The sequence below is a fragment of the Gymnoscopelus braueri genome (assembly GCF_963280865.1).
Source record: "Gymnoscopelus braueri genome assembly, chromosome: 11".
Lineage (NCBI taxonomy): Eukaryota > Metazoa > Chordata > Actinopteri > Myctophiformes > Myctophidae > Gymnoscopelus > Gymnoscopelus braueri.
In genome coordinates, this window is record NC_137613.1 from 23,981,522 (window position 1) to 23,997,806 (window position 16,285).

The 16,285-nt window shown below is 40.3% G+C and overlaps 1 protein-coding gene across 1 annotated transcript; it reads left to right on the forward strand.

The window, feature by feature from the left end:
* Positions 1 to 460: 460 nt before the first annotated feature.
* Positions 461 to 15,223, forward strand: LOC308095427 (CMP-N-acetylneuraminate-beta-galactosamide-alpha-2,3-sialyltransferase 1-like). The gene is made up of 6 exons (XM_080442486.1): positions 461 to 950; positions 3,955 to 4,148; positions 10,188 to 10,367; positions 12,883 to 12,928; positions 13,463 to 13,582; positions 14,328 to 15,223. The coding sequence occupies exons 1-6, from the start codon at positions 657 to 659 to the stop codon at positions 14,496 to 14,498; spliced, it is 1,005 nt and encodes a 334-aa protein (XP_080298612.1). The 5' UTR covers positions 461 to 656; the 3' UTR covers positions 14,499 to 15,223.
* The last annotated feature ends 1,062 nt before the right edge of the window (positions 15,224 to 16,285 follow it).

Genomic DNA, 16,285 nt, shown 5'->3' on the forward strand with positions numbered 1-16,285 from the left:
GAAACACCTTTTCTAATAACAACGTACAGCAAGGTTTTGAATTACACTGTATACGCAGCAAGTATTAGTATTGTTAAATTGCACCAAATGTCACCGGTGCCATCAGCTCAAGCTGAAACCTATTAAAGTTTTACAGGATGTTGTTGTTATCCTCAATGGTCACAGTATGTTGCTCTCACAAAAACATGGTCTGTTTGCCTTTTAGGTCGATGGTTATTCAAAGGATGGAAGCCATGTCGGTCACCAACCCCACAGAGTCAACATCAGAACAGCAGCTTTATCTAGTTAACCTGGATCCCACGGGCTGACGGAACCATGCCGAGCTGTGTGCCACGGTGGAATGACCTGCCTCTGGCTTAGATGAGAACCGTACATCTACAGGGAAGACTCCCACGGTCTATGGATATTACGGTCTATAAGAACCTCTATAAGTAAAAGGTGTGTGTGCTCATCTTGGAGACTGTGTGTCAATGGAGGATGCTGATTCCACTTTTTAAGTCGGTGTAGTATTTGACCTACTTTTACGGAGATGAATGGTTTGTTTTGCTTTTCCTCTCTCGCTCTCAAACCTTTGGATTCTTAAGTCACCAATGAGCTTATTTTGGTCCGTTGAGCTCCCAACGTCCCCAGCAAACTGACTTTGACGTTCCCACACCATGCCTCTACCCAAACGGAAGAAAATCAGGACTTTCGTGCTGCTGTTCTGCGTCGTGACGTTCGCCACGTTCCTGTTCAGCTACACCTTCCGAGACCCCTCGTTCTATTTCTTCAAGTCCGCTTTTCGTCTGTCGGACAATTTTTTCTCCAAAGGTGCGTGTGCCTGTCGGCGGTGTATGACGGAGCTGGAGGACGATGACCCCTGGTTCACGGAGCGGTTCAACCTGTCCATTCACCCTCTCATGACCAGGGGGAACAGCTTCCTGTCTGATGAGACCTTCAAGTGGTGGCAGGTGAGATTCAGGGGAACCGTCGCCGTTGGTACAATAAGTTGGGGGAAGTGAGTGGTGTAAAGTAACTAAGTCCATTTTCAAGTACTGTACGTAAGTACAATTTTGAGGTGCTTTTACTTTACTGGAGTATTTCCAATTTTCCTTACTTTTACTTCCACTCCACAACATCTCAGAGGAATATATAGTACTTTTACTCCACTACAATGTGATTTAACACATTATAGAGCAGACACACTCTGTTCCTTTACCCTACAGCTTCTCACAGTCACAATTTTTCTTTTTAGTAGTTTTTGTTAAGGGCCAATGCCCTTTGCCTTCATTTTCCTAAACGCATCTCTATCTCTATTAATAATTATTCCAGAATAATGAGTAAATACACTGAAAATAATAATAATAATGAATGTATTCACAAATGAAAGCAGGCAATTTAATCAGCCGTTTAATAGCGTACCATGTGATGTAATGACTGTGTAGAAGAAGATTTACTCTCACCACACACACACACACACACACACACACACACACACACACACACACACACACACACACACACACACACACACACACACAGGCTATGGCAGCGATTGTTTTTTTCTCATTTCAATTCAAGAACATCTTGTGTAAATTGGAATTGATTCCTTGCTCTGCTATCAAGCCAAAACACTCTTTCTTGAGGTCCCTAAAGCATTGTGTGTTGTCCTTTCCACCAACACAGCAGTGTTTTACGCTGCACAGATGCACTACCTATTCAGAGAGAAGTACGGCGGCTTTTAACCGTTATCACATTCACCTCACACACACCGTGTTCATCTAATGGTGAGAATAGAAAGAATTACTGCAAGGTTGCCTCCTGTCACTACTCGTTTCACAAAATACTCCTCGGAGGGAGGCCGATGATGGGAGTGTCACAGTTTAACACTGGCTGACCAGATGGTTTGGACTCTGATGCCGTGAGGCGGGGTCAATGACCACAAGATGGGGCAGTGTTCTTGTTTCTTCCCAAGGAGGAAAACGTCTTTTTTTTTTCTTATGTGGCCAATTATTTTTACCCGTTCTTTTCCTACACATTTAATCCTTATTCCAATTAACCCTCTCCACACATCTCTGTGTTGCCACTGTGTAGCCTACTGGCCAGTGGTGGAAAGTAACTAAGTACGTTTACTCAAGTACTGTACTTAAGTACAATTTTGAGGTACTTTTTTACTATTTCCAATACTTTTACTTCTACTCCACTACATCTCAGAGGCAAAAAAAAAATACTTTTACTCCACTACAATTATTTGAAAACTTTAGTTACTAGTTACTTTTCAGATATAAATTGTGATATCATGAAACATACATTAACCACTTTAGCCCTATTTTATACCTAGGCTATTTGAAAATAGCCGATCTACAAGCTCACAACGTGTCGCGGTGCGACGCGTTGTGAGCTTGTAGATCTGCTATTTTCAAACATTTAGTACTTTTACTTTTGGTACTTTAAGTACATTTTGATACCAATACTTTTGTACTTTTACTCAAGTACATTTTTAATTCCGGACTTTTACTTGTAACAGAGTACTTCTACATTGCAGTGTTGATACTTTTACTTAAGTAAAACATTTGAGTACTTTTTCCACCACTGCTGCTGGCTCACCTGTCAGTGAGGAGCCCCCACTGGGACGATGAAGCACCTCCGTCCTAGTCCTCCCGTTGACAGGAGTTGCTAGTGCAGTGAAAAAGCTCACCCTCCCTGACCCGACTTCCCTCCCCCAAACACAGCCAATGTGTTCGTATAGAGATGATTGCCGGTGGATTCAAACCCCTAGACTACGCGGTGGTGCACAGGTACTTTACCCCTGTGCCACCTGAGGACACTATGCGGTTGGCATTTAATTATTGCACATCAATTTACTTGGAAAAGAGGTTTTCTCATCGGACACAAGCCTCTGACATCACAGAATATCTATTTCACCAGGTTTCATCCAGATGCACGTGACATAGTGCATACTAGATAGAGGGGATATGTCTCTGCACTGCAGTCAGCCTGATATAGCCTAGTATGGGCATGCATGTTTATGCACATGCACGTGTGACATTGGATGGCATGTGTGTACTAATCCAGTCTGATCATTCTGTCAGTTACAATAGACACAGTCAAATATGTATTATTAACTCTTTGCGGGCCACCGACGAGATTTCTCGTCAGATTCCGCTAAGGCGCAGCCTGGCTGCCACTGACGAGTTTGACGAGATTTGTGTTTTCAGTGGTTTTCCACCCGAATTCATAGGTAGCTGTTCGCTACCTATGAATGATGCCTCGCCTGTCAGAAAAGGATAGACCCGGACATGACGTAATTTTCTTTTTTTAAACGGCTCGTTTACTCCCTGTTTATTCGTTGTGGAAAAATGGCTTTATCTCCGTTCCTGTTGTTTTTTTTGGCAAAAACAAGCCACATTCAACTGTCCTCAACTATGCAACGGATTACCGCGACCGGACACATTTTTTTGTCCGATTCTACGAGACCCCCGTGCGTGTAATAAGGCGATCGCCGTGAGGACGGCGATCACGGAAAATATTCCATGATTTTTCAAACGTTAGTAAAAACACTCGAAAATCGCTGGCGGCGGCGTGGCAAACGATGAGTTATTTCGTGGCAGTCAACGAGTTAATTTAGCTCTGAGAGTGTAAATATCCATACGTAACATGTTCCTGTGCGTGTTTTCTTACCTGGTATTTTCTCTCTGGTACACGGTGCACAATGAATGTGGAAACTAGCCCTTTGTGCTTTCATTTGTTGTCATTCCTCTACTTCACTGTGCTGTCACCGGGTGCAGGAAGAGGCCAAGAGAAATCTCCACATGGATTTAAGCTCCCCCCGAGGTTATTTGTTGAGAAATGTGCTCCGTGTATTGAGGCTGTAGAGTGTTACTGTAGCTTCACTGCCCTTGTTCAATCACTTGTGGTTAAAGTAACCCTGGAGTCTGAACGTAATCTCAGACCGGGTCTCTGCTGTGTCACCAGTGGTTGCAGGCAGAGAGGCATCCGGCCAACTACACAGAGGTGGTGGGGGAGCTGTTCCGAGTGGTTCCTGACGAGGCGCTCTATGCGGACGGCGGCCCTGAGCGCTGCAGGACCTGCGCCGTGGTGGGGAACTCGGGGAACCTCAAGGGATCGCAGTATGGTGACCTCATCGACTCCAGTGACGTTATTATAAGGTGATTTTATTCAGTGGTGTAAAGTAACTAAGTACATTTACTGAAGTAATGTACTTAAGTACATTTTTGAGCCATTTTTACTTCTACTCCACTACATCTCAGAGGCACATATTGTGCTTTTACTCCACTAAAATTATGTGAAAACTTTAGTTACTAGTTACTTTGTTGATTTTGATTATTATTGCAAAACATACGTTCATCAGCCTTATATATCTCAGCCTTATATACTTATACTTATATACTTCGGCTAATTTTGAATACAGGACTTTAACTTGTAACAGAGTATTTCTACATTGTGGTATTGATACTTTTACTTAAGTACAACATGTTAGTACTTTTTCCACCATTGCTCTGGAGCCAACATTTCCACTTAGACATCCCAGACATAAGATATCTCAAAATCTAATGGCAGGGATTACCATGATGAGTGACACTTGCTGAGCGCATTCATGCTCCCCAGACGATGAACCGTACTGATTTTGGTGACCTCGGCTCATAGCCTTTCCTCATGGTGACTCCTTTAGTGAATATATTATACAAGTCAGACACCATCCTCCTAAGAACTTAACTCATTGAGTGCCCAAATTATTTCTGGCTATTTCTGGCCAGTACGATTTAGACTTTTTTTGTTTTTTTCAAAGTAAAAAAAAAAGTGCTTAGGAAGCAAGATACAGCCCTTTTCAGTTGTAAGTTAAATAAGGAGTGGATGGAGCTGCAAATCTTCAGATAATGATATCTTGGGTTCTGAATTTTTTTCTTTTCTTTTTTTACTACTTTTTTCAAAAACATGTGAAACACGTGATTGGCACGTTGCACCATAGCGTTAAAACACGTGAAACACGTGAATGGCACTCAATGAGTTAAGAAATGATTCTGACAATCAGTTGATGAAAATAGGACAACGAGTATTCAACTCTATTCATTAAGGCCGACATGTGTGTGCATGTGCTGTCAGACATGTATGTATAGCTCTCAGTGGTGTAAAGTAACTAAGTACATTTACTCAATTACTGTACTTAAGTACAATTTTGGAGGTACTTTTACTTTACTGGAGTATGTCCAATTTTCAACGCTTTTACTTCTACTCCACTACATCTCAGAGGCAAATATTGTACCTTTTACTCCACTACAATTATTTGAAAACGTACTGTAGATTATTATTGCAAAATGTACATTAATCACTTCAGCCCTATTTAAACTTTGGCTATTTGAAAATAGCCACACGTCGCCACACGTTGTGAGCTTGTAGATCGGCTATTTTCAAAAGATTGTAATACATTTTATACATATGATACCTTGTGAAACTGTAACCTTCTGCACACTTTTACTTTTGCTACTTTAAATATATTTTGATGCCAATACTTTTGTACTTTTACTCAAGTACATGTTGATTGCTGGAAATCTTACTGAGTGTTTCTACATTGCAGTTTTGATACTTTTACTAAAGTAAAAAACTGTAGTACTTTTTCCACCACTGATAGCTCCTCTGAGCTTTCAAATTTCTTTGCATGTAAAAGCACTAGGCCTGTCCCCGACTAAGGATTTGTATAGTCGAATCCCCCCCCCCCCCGTTTTTTTCATTTTTTTTTTTCATTTTTTTTTTCATGATTCGACTGAGATTGGCAGTGGAATCAGTCTGATTCGATGCCAATCTCTCAGTCAAATCATGCAAAAAATATGTTATGCAATAGAGGAACATTCCATTTGGGCTGTAGGGGTGCTTAGTGTCTGATTTAACATATACTATTGGTTTCTCCCAATAAATCATGATGTATATCCTATTTTTGGCAAACTATTAGTTAATTAATATAAAAAACTAGGCCAATCTCTAAAAAAAAAGTTTTTTTTAATATTATTTTTTTATAATTCGACTAAGATTGGCAGTCGACTCAGACACCCCTCGACTAATTAGTCGACTATTCGACTACCAGAGGTCAGGCCTAAAAAGCACAAATAAATATTCAGTCCACAAAGACAGGCTGATTCAGTAGGATGATCTCTTGCAGCATCTCCAGGTTTTTACAAATATTTGTGAATCAGCGTCTTGGCTCTAATTTCTAGTTGTGGAAGAGAGATACACATATTCATAAACAAACATGGTCTGAAGTATTTAAATGTCAATTTTCCTATATTAAGTGTTGGTACCATTGATGGAACTGGACAGAAATATAATTAAACTTAGCGTGATGAATGTAGTGAATGAGAAATGTCAATACAAGCCTTAATAGAAAGTTATTGCAATAAGCATAGAGTACAAAATGAAAAATGGGCTTTCTGTTTTCTATGTTTTAGACTCATTTACAATCCTCTACAAGTATGAGGTGTGTAATACATTTTTTAAATGAGATTTCTATGATAGTATTTCCTTGGGGATACACACCAGGTGCTTGTTTTCACCTGACAGACAGTGAGGTGTTTGCAACGCGAGGGCATAATGCGTGTCTAGCATAGAGTTAATTAATAATAGAGAGGTGACGAAAATCCCTGCCCATTCACTTGTATGGAGTTGCTCACCCAGCGCATACTCCCTTTTCACCCCTTCATCCGGGTTGGGAAATGTGACGAGCGAGGCCTATTTGGGGCCTATGTGACGCGTTTTGCATCACTCTGCGTGTCGTCTCACATGCGCAGTAGTGTCACCTCCGTGCGCGACCCTGTGCGCAAGCTCGTGAGTCGAGCCCATTGGTCGAAACCGTTTTCGCTCGTTCATGTGTCTGGCCCCAGCCATAATAAGCTGCAGTACCAATGATCGGCCACCATGTCCAATGCGCTTCACTGCTCTCTCTCGGTTCTGGGGGCTTGGTGTGGAGGAGGAACACGATAATCCCTCCCAGTTCCACTCCCTGCTGAACAGGTCTCCAACCATAGGTGTTGCTAGTTCAGTGCCAGCTTCACACCCTCGAACATGGCCAGTTGGGTTTATAGGAGTGCCCGTTGGAGCTAGCCTGGCATGGCCAGACTAATATCACTGCGTATATATTAGTCTGGAATCTCCCTGGAATCTTTCTACGGGCGGATAAAAAAAATGCCTCCGGTGATAAACCCGCCCCTTATTTGCATACTGGGCCCTGATTGGTCCCCCACAACTTCGGGGGCAGCGAAATCCAATCACAACCGAGCGGGGTCCTTGGGGGGGTACCAGAAGGTCCCCAGCTAAATTAGTTAATATAGCGTCACAATCATTTTAACCACCATATATTATACTTTGGCTATTCAAAAATAGCAGATATACAAGCTCCGCGCTATGAGCTTGTAGATCTGCTATGTTTGAAAAATCCCTGGCACAAAATATGTTTGAGATGGGGAGGTCCGCAGCCAAATACATATAATTTTGGGGGTCCTTGACATGAAAAGGTTTGACATCCACTGTAATACAATCAGTCTTATACAGGATCTGCCTTTTTATTGTAGATAATTTACCTGTATGTACCCTGTATGCTGAACTTCATACAGCATCTTTTTTTCCCCATTGCTTTTCATTTATCATGCTGTGACTGTAACATGTTGTCTCTGTATGAAGCAACATTATTGCACTTATCTTCTCTGCCAGCAGTCACAGTGACAGCAGCATGCCACTGCCTATACCGATTCAATTACAGGTTGACAGGACACGACCAAGACAAGAGTTATTGTTTTACTATAACACAATACTTCACTGCGGTACAAGAGTGTGTGTATAATATGTTTTTATTATTATGCCAGCTTAAGCATCGCAAATGGACTCATGCATGGTCGCTTGGCATGGCGTTAGAACAAACAAAAATGGCATCCTGGCAACATTAGATTAGAGCATACGGTGTCAAATTAAAATGCTGCATAATATAGTTCCTAAGACCGTCCAGAGTATGAGTAATTACAGAGAAACTAATTAAATTAATCTTAATATTTACAAAGGATAATAAACACTGACATCTCTTTACCAAGGATAATAAACACTGACGTCTCTTTTCAAAATTCAATCATGGTTGCTTCTCTCTCTTTGAGTACTTCTGTTTGTAGTGGTGGGATTTATATGAAAAATAACGGGCCTGTCATAGACGGGAGAGGGTCTCATTATTCAGATTCACTATTGAACATCAATCGAGTTCTCTGTGCGATGCGATAAGCTCGTGCAAATAACTTCATTAAGATGGATGATAAACCCAACAGACGTAATGGATAGGCACATTACATCGTTGACTGTTTGAAATTGGCTTTCAGAAAGGGGCTTTCATGTGTCTTAAACCAGGTAAAAAAAAAAGGCTTTAGAAACTGAATGTGCCAGCCATTTTGTTAGAGATAATTTACTGTATATTATATCACATACAGTAATAGTATACAGTACATCATATAGTTTGTGAGAATCCAAAGTTTTTGGCATTCTTTAAACCCTATGGTTGACTACCACCAACATTATGGGACACATCGTAAAAACTACAGGCCATTGTTGGCAACAGACGCTCAACGGCAGCTTTTTACCCGACTTCGGCTTGGTGTGTCAGCTTTAGAGCTGTGGTTCTCACAGTGGCGTCCAGGGACCCCTGGGGGTGGTACTGACCATGATACTGACCATGATACTGACTTGATTCTGACATGATACTGACCATGATACTGACCATGATACTGACCATGATACTGACTTGATTCTGACATGATACTGACCATGATACTGACCATGATACTGACCATGATACTGACCATGATACTGACCATGATTCTGACTTGATACTGACCATGATACTGACCATGATACTGACCATGATACTGACTTGATACTGACCATGATACTGACTTGATTCTGACATGATACTGACCATGATACTGACTTGATTCTGACATGATACTGACTTGATTCTGACATGATACTGACTTGATTCTGACAATGACTAATCATGATACTAACCATGAAACTGACATGATTCTGACATGATACTGACCATGACTAATCATGATACTGACATGATACTGACATGATACTGACATGATACTGACCATGTAACTGACATGATACTGACCATGATACTGTCATGATACTGACATGATACTGACATGATACTGACATGATACTGACCATGTAACTGACCATGTAACTGACATGATACTGACCATGATACTGCCATGATACTGTCATGATACAGTCATCATACTGATATGACACTGACCATGATACTGACAGGATACTGACATGGGGTCCTTGAGGGGGTTCCAGGGGGGTCCCCAACTAAAAGCTTACAGGTCTGTAACTCAATGGTCAAATCGATCCGTAAGGGTCCATTTGGTTCCATTTGTACACTCTCAGAGTTATGGGGGTCCATAGCCCTAATGCATACCAAACTGGAGGTCCTGGAAATTATAAATTAGAGGACCACTGCTTTAGACAGTTTAATCCCACCGGGGTCACCAGTGTCAACAAACGCAGTCTTTAAGGTGCTTTCAAATGAAGCGTCCACTAAATGGTCTATATTGTGATAAGAATACATAATATTTTGCTAGTAGCTTCAGCCTGGCTACAGTGGAAGTCTACCTCACTCTGCCTCAAATAACATATCTCCTAATTGAATCCAGCACTTTCAAGTTTTTAATTATAAAGCCAAACGCTTTTGCCCGAGAATTTCCTCTCTCTCTCTCTCTCCCCCTCTACGCTGTTGCTGCAATGCTTCACTCACCTGATTAAACATGATTGTCATTCAGTATTTTGAAAAAGCACGACCATCTGTCTTTCTCTCAAAAGCTAGAACATGCACGTGCATGTACTAGATTTGGACATGGATGCATGCGCATGTACAAGCTTTGGACGTGCAAGTACAGACATGCACTTAAGTTGCCTGCATACTGTACAGTGTTGGGGAAGCTACTTTGTAAGCATAGCTTTGCAATATACCAATTACGGCACTTCATTATGCAAATATGAACAGGGACAAACATTAACTATACTGAATCGTCCTATAAAAAAGACCAAAGTAATGAAAACAAATAGTCCAATATACAAGAGTTGGCTTCGGTGGCGGCTAGATCCATTTCCACAAAAAAAAGAGAAGCTGTGTTCTTCTGTCCTTGCAGAATGAACCAGGCTCCCACCTCTGGCTTTGAAGAAGACGTCGGCTCCAGAACCACACACCATGTGATGTACCCAGAGAGCTCCGTAGACCTTGACAACACCACTCATCTGGTGCTGATCCCGTTCAAGACCCTGGACCTTCAGTGGATCATCAGTGCTTTAACTACAGGCACCATTACACAGTGAGTGCTTTACACTGAATTACAGCTTTTCAAATTACAGTGTCCGCACACTGGAATATGCTCCAAAAGATAAATGGTTTATTACCACCGTTAGTGCGACATTTCGAGCCTAGTGGCTCTTCTGCTCAGACAATGAGCATAGCAAGACACGCCTACATTATTCTAATTTGAGCTGGGTCAGCTGACCAGCAGTGGTGGAAAGAGTACTCAAACTTTTAGTAAAAGTATCAATACTGCAATGTAGAAACGCTCTGTTACAAGTATCAGTCCGGTAATCAAAATTTACTTGAGTAAAAGTACAAAAGTTTTGGCATCAAAATATACGTAAAAGTACTCATTATGCAGAATGTCCCGTTTCACACGTTGTCTAACATATGTCTAAAATAGCTGATCTACAAGCTCACAATGCTAGATCGGCTATTTTCAAATGGCCGAAATGTATATGGTTACTGTATGTTTTGTGATAATAATCAAAATCTACCAAGTAACTAGTAACTAAAGTTTTCATATAATTGTAGTGGAGTAAAAAAGTTCTGCTATTTTCTAATAGCCAAAGCTAAGTGGTTAAAATCATTGTGACGCCATGTTAACTCATTTAGCTGGGGACCCCCTGGTACCCCCCTAAGGACCACTGGTGGTCCCCGGACCACTGGTTGAGAACCACTGATCTACAAGCTTGCGCATGTACTGGCTATTATAGCTAGTTTCTTTCTTTCTTTTTTTTAAAGGTTATTTGCAAATAGGGGGCTGCAGCCAGAGGTTATGGATACTTAAGTGGGCCTTGGCATGCAAAGGTTTGCAAATCCCGGACACAGACCACTGGAGTGCCAAATCCGCCCTCACTCAAACACTTACTGTAGGTTTAATTTGATATGGAAAATGAAGCAGCGATCGTTACATTATATAGTCTTCTCTCTACAGAGAGAGCGCACAAGAACGAGACCGAAATGAAAAGCGACATTTGCACTCGGGAGCTTTGAGTTGACTATTTTAATCGTGTAACATTCACAGTCCTGATTTAGCATTAATTAAACCTGACAGAGTTGATAGGCTAGGCGTCGTTAGCAGTTCTGGCGTGTCATGCTTGTATGAAGAGGGGAAGAGGGTGCAAAATACAGCTGCAGTATAATGCTACGTGCGTACCACACTACGCTCCATTTCTTATACACCTGCAGCTTAGTTTGTTTAAGTGAAAAATAATGATATGATGTACATGCAAAATATGTCTTTTTATTTTTATTTAATTGTTATTGTGACATAAAATGTATAATATAGACAGAAATACATAGAGTATGTGATATCAGTACTTACTGTAACACATATCACTACAATGTTAAGTTAAATCTAAGCCACCAGTCTAAGCCAGGCTTATAGCTCTTCTGTCTGTTTCAGCATGTAGGCATTTACAGCACCCTCTGGTGGACAAACGCATACATGCATACGTACTGTATACATAGATTGACTCTAAATTGCATGCACTTCATGCAGCTCAACTAATCATCTATAATTGTATGTGAGAATTGATGAATATAAAATACCTGTTATGATATCGAAAATCTAAACAATTATGTCTGGATTAACCTCGTCTACGTGTTGGAAACATTGTTGTGCCCTCTGTCTCTCATTGCCACTCATCAATATGTAATGCAGTCATTAGTTCCTATCATTATAGTTCCATATCTAATACCCTGTTAGATTACACATTCATATACGATATAATAAATGCAGATAGATTATCATTAAATTATATTAATATAAGTGGTCTATTAGTGGTGTTCCTACTGTACATGCAATGTCTGGTCTGAGCTTTCCTTCTGAATGCATGTTTAATGCAAACTGCAGGTGGCGTAGTGCCTATGAAGATAAAGAGCATTTGCCTATTCAAACTGGACGTTAATATCCTTTTCATCATACTGTATAATATCGCCATTCAGGGAGATACAAATCACTATTGCTCGCTGTTCAATATGTGAATGGAGCTGACTTGTAGGTGTGTGTGTCCGAGATGTTGAATTATTTATTCTTTTCTTGTACCTTGATTAATATTTTCATATGCATGAGATTCATTTTTCATTTTCAGACTTGTCGTACTCAGTCATATGCAAAAGGTACATTCATTGTACATGTTTAAGATCAGTGGTTCTCAACCTGTGGGTCGGGACCCTCAGGGGGGTCCCTATACCCCCCCCCCCCCAAAAGAAAAAAGACCATTAGTGCATCAAAAGTAATAAACAAACTATACAATAAAAACTAGTCAAACATTGGCCAAATTGTCAAATAATATAAGAAAGAAGCTCACAACACGAGGTGTTGTGAGCTTGTAGATCTGCTGTTTCCACAATATGTATCTGTGGAACGGAGTCAAACCAAATTGAATGCCCCAACTCCTACATTCCAAGTGCTTATCAGGGTGGGGGGGGGGGGGTTCCCCAGTTCAATTATGATTATTTTGGGGGGTAACGGCCTGAAAAGGTTGAGAACCACTGTATTAGAGTATATTTTTCTTCTATTGCAGCACATATGTACCTGTGACGTCCAGGATAAAAGCAAACCAGGACAAGGTGAGTTCAATGAATGAAGGCTTTGTTTTACTTACTATAATAGTTTTCATGCCATTTGATTTAAGTTCAGTGTTCATCAGATCATCAGATAGAAAATGTGTGCAAGTCTTTAGTTTGAATATATATATATATATATATATATATATATATATATATATATATATATATATATATATATATATATATATATATATATATATATATATATATATATATCTTTGCTTCTGGGTATTTTATAAATGTCTTCTAAATCCTAACAGTTTTTTTTCCCTGTTGCTATATTATCAATGGTTTTCAAACTTTGTTCATGTCAATATTTTGTTCCAGGGACCCCCAGAAGCAAAGATTTGAGTTAAAAATGTATATAAAAGATTTGCACAAACTTTCACGATTTAAAAAAAAATTGCAGATATACAAGCTCATAGCGCGGCACTCAGTGCCACGCTATGAGCTTGTATATCTGCTATTTTTTAATAGCCAAAGAAATCTTAAAATGACACACATGCATGAAGTGTAATTGTGTCTCTTTTGCAGGTGTTAATCTATAGTCCAACCTTTTTCAAATACGTCTATGAGACTTGGCTCGACAGTCACGGGCGATATCCTTCTACCGGCTTCCTTAGTTTACTGTTTGCCATTCACATTTGTGACAAGGTAAGTTGATATTTTTACTGTACAATGTACAACTTGCCATATGGCAGATGCTCATATCCAAAGTGACGTAGGCCTACTTAGTGCAAGAATTAATGGCATGAACCCTGGTCTACAAACGGTGAAAATGTCACGTAAATACAGTGCCAAGAATAGTAGGATAGTAGGATACATGGTATAAATCTTCTTCAACACATTTAGGTTTGTCATGCCCTTAACATACAGTAGCCTACATTATAACGAGGAACATTAATACACATTATTTCATGTGTGTATGTATCTCCAAAGACAGCATAGAACAGGTTACAACAAATGTCCCTGCAATATCGTTTGTTGCATATCTAGTTCCGCTATACTGTTAGCTAAATATTGGGTTAACATGGATTGTTAAAGGAGTAGTTCACGCAATTTTCTATCGATTACACACCCCATGAAGCCTTGAATTCATGGAGTTTGTTTTGTGGGCCAATAATTTGATGACCGGGTCATAGGTCAATAGGAGATTCATTGGGAGACAAGAGTCTAGCTGGAGACTCCGCCGGTCATCAAATTATTGGCCTAGGAATGCTACAAAAACAAAACAATGTTCATGAATTCAAGGCTTCATTGGGTGTGTAATTGATGGAAAATAAGTAATGTTTTGGGTGAACTACTCCTTTAAATAAATTAAAGATTGTGAGTGTTTGTCTGGTGTTAGGTGTGTGTGATGTCACTTTGTCACAGTGCCTTTGTGCCTGTACACCACCAGGTCAGCGTGTTTGGTTTCGGTGCAGACCAGAATGGAAACTGGCATCACTACTGGGAGAATAATCTGGGAGGAGCGTTCCGACACACAGGAGTTCATGACGGAGACCATGAATACAACGTCACCCTGCTGCTGGCGGACAAACACAAAATCCAAATGTTCAAAGGGAGGTGATGCCGCTTTTACAAGCGCTGCCCCAGACAATGCAGACCTTGAATGAATGATGACAGCTCGGTCTTCCAGGAACGGGGCTGTCAGTTTCCAACAACACTTGTTTAGTTGTTCTGCAGGGCTTTGAACACGACAAGACAAAGTGAAAACAAGCTAACCTGAAACTGCCATGCTTAGGCTGTCATTCACTTTAAATGACAGTCATCTCCATTCTCTGCCTTCATTGAACATTCCATATTCACACTGGCATATGGTGTATCGTCACTGTCGGTTGGAAACCTTGAATGTCCAAAACGATTACTTTTCAGGAAAGGGCAAAAAAAAGAACATGTGTTCCAGTGGATCCAATGTAATTGTCAGAAACTCGTGTTAATGCTTTTCACTGGTTAAATGTTTATAAAACGCACAGATCGACTTAACCACTTTCAACCTGGCATCCCTATTTTAGACCTTTTGGAGCGACAAGGGAATGTGTTTGAGGCGTGTTCATTGTTTTCCAAACCTAGTTATAAAACTTAATTTAAACACTGTGGCTAGCAAAAGCCATTGCATAAGACCTTAGTGCGGACATGAAATGATATACTTCAGCTAATGTTTGGTTGACAGTTATTGTCAAATTTGGATCACCAATGTGCAGAATGACATGAATATGCAAAGTTAGTGGTCAAATATATTATGTAAATGTACATCTGTTGTATGCCGTCCTGCTGCATGTTCAGCTCCCTCACTGTCCTCTCGAGAGACAGTGTAATGGAGCTTCTCGCTCCAATTCGACCATGTTTCCTCAAAAGACTCCTAGTCTCCTACTGTACATCAAGGGTTGCCAAACTTCTCAGGCCGCGACCCCCCAAAATAAAATAATCATATTTGAACTGGGGACCCCCCAAGCAATTGAACTTTTAGGCATTAGATTTAGTTTGACTCGGTTCCACAGATAAATATTGTGAAAATAGCCAAACTACAAGCTCACAACGCCTCGCAGCACAAGGCGTTGCGAGCTGGTAGATCGGCTATGTTCACAATGTTTGAAAATAGCCCATCTACAAGGCAAACTCACAGCACAATGCGTTGTGAGCTCGTACGCTATACTATTTTCAAATAGCTGGTGTATATAAGTTTAAAGTGGTTAAACTCATTTTTGATTTGCAATATTAACACATTTTGCTGGGGACCTGGAACCCCTGGAACCACCTCAAGAAGGACCCCTGGGGGTCCTTGAGGTGGTTCCGGAACCAAGATGAGGTGGGACACACTGACATTTACAAATACACACAGTGGTTGTCCCCTTATTCCATTTAGAATGAGCAATTATATTAAAAACGCAGATTAGTTATCTCGAAATATGTCATTATAATAAACATAGCAATTAAGCCAGGCTACTATTCTTTTCAAAGTTCCGGTCAAACAAGCCAGTGTTGAATGTTTCAAAGTAGCTTGTTTGTTTTTTAAATTCCATCACTTTTGAAGTTGACTTATATCTAATGGAGAGCTATGGACATTTTCAACTAAACCATTAAACAAATACATCACATTGACAACTTGAAAAAGATCTTCTAAAAGCTACAACTGCACAAGACTTAACAGTGTGTTTTTTGTTAGCTCAAATTAACAGTGGGGTGACTTTGTGGCATTTGAATCAGACTGTAGAAAGTATGTTTGTTTTAAGTGATAAGTTGCACGTGTAGCTTATCATTTAAAATAAACAAAGCCTATAAAGTAGTCCATGTCAAAAGTGCCTTATCAAAGAGATACATTTGTAATACAGAAATGGGCCTTAAGTGCCTTTTGGT

Excerpts from the sequence above, each read along its gene's own strand:
- LOC308095427 (XM_080442486.1), top strand. The coding sequence starts at position 657 with ATGCCTCTACCCAAACGGAAGAAAATCAGGACTTTCGTGCTGCTGTTC. Across the intron at positions 951-3,954 it reads AGACCTTCAAGTGGTGGCAG|TGGTTGCAGGCAGAGAGGCA; the intron begins GTGAGATTCAGG and ends CTGTGTCACCAG. Across the intron at positions 13,583-14,327 it reads CCATTCACATTTGTGACAAG|GTCAGCGTGTTTGGTTTCGG; the intron begins GTAAGTTGATAT and ends GTACACCACCAG.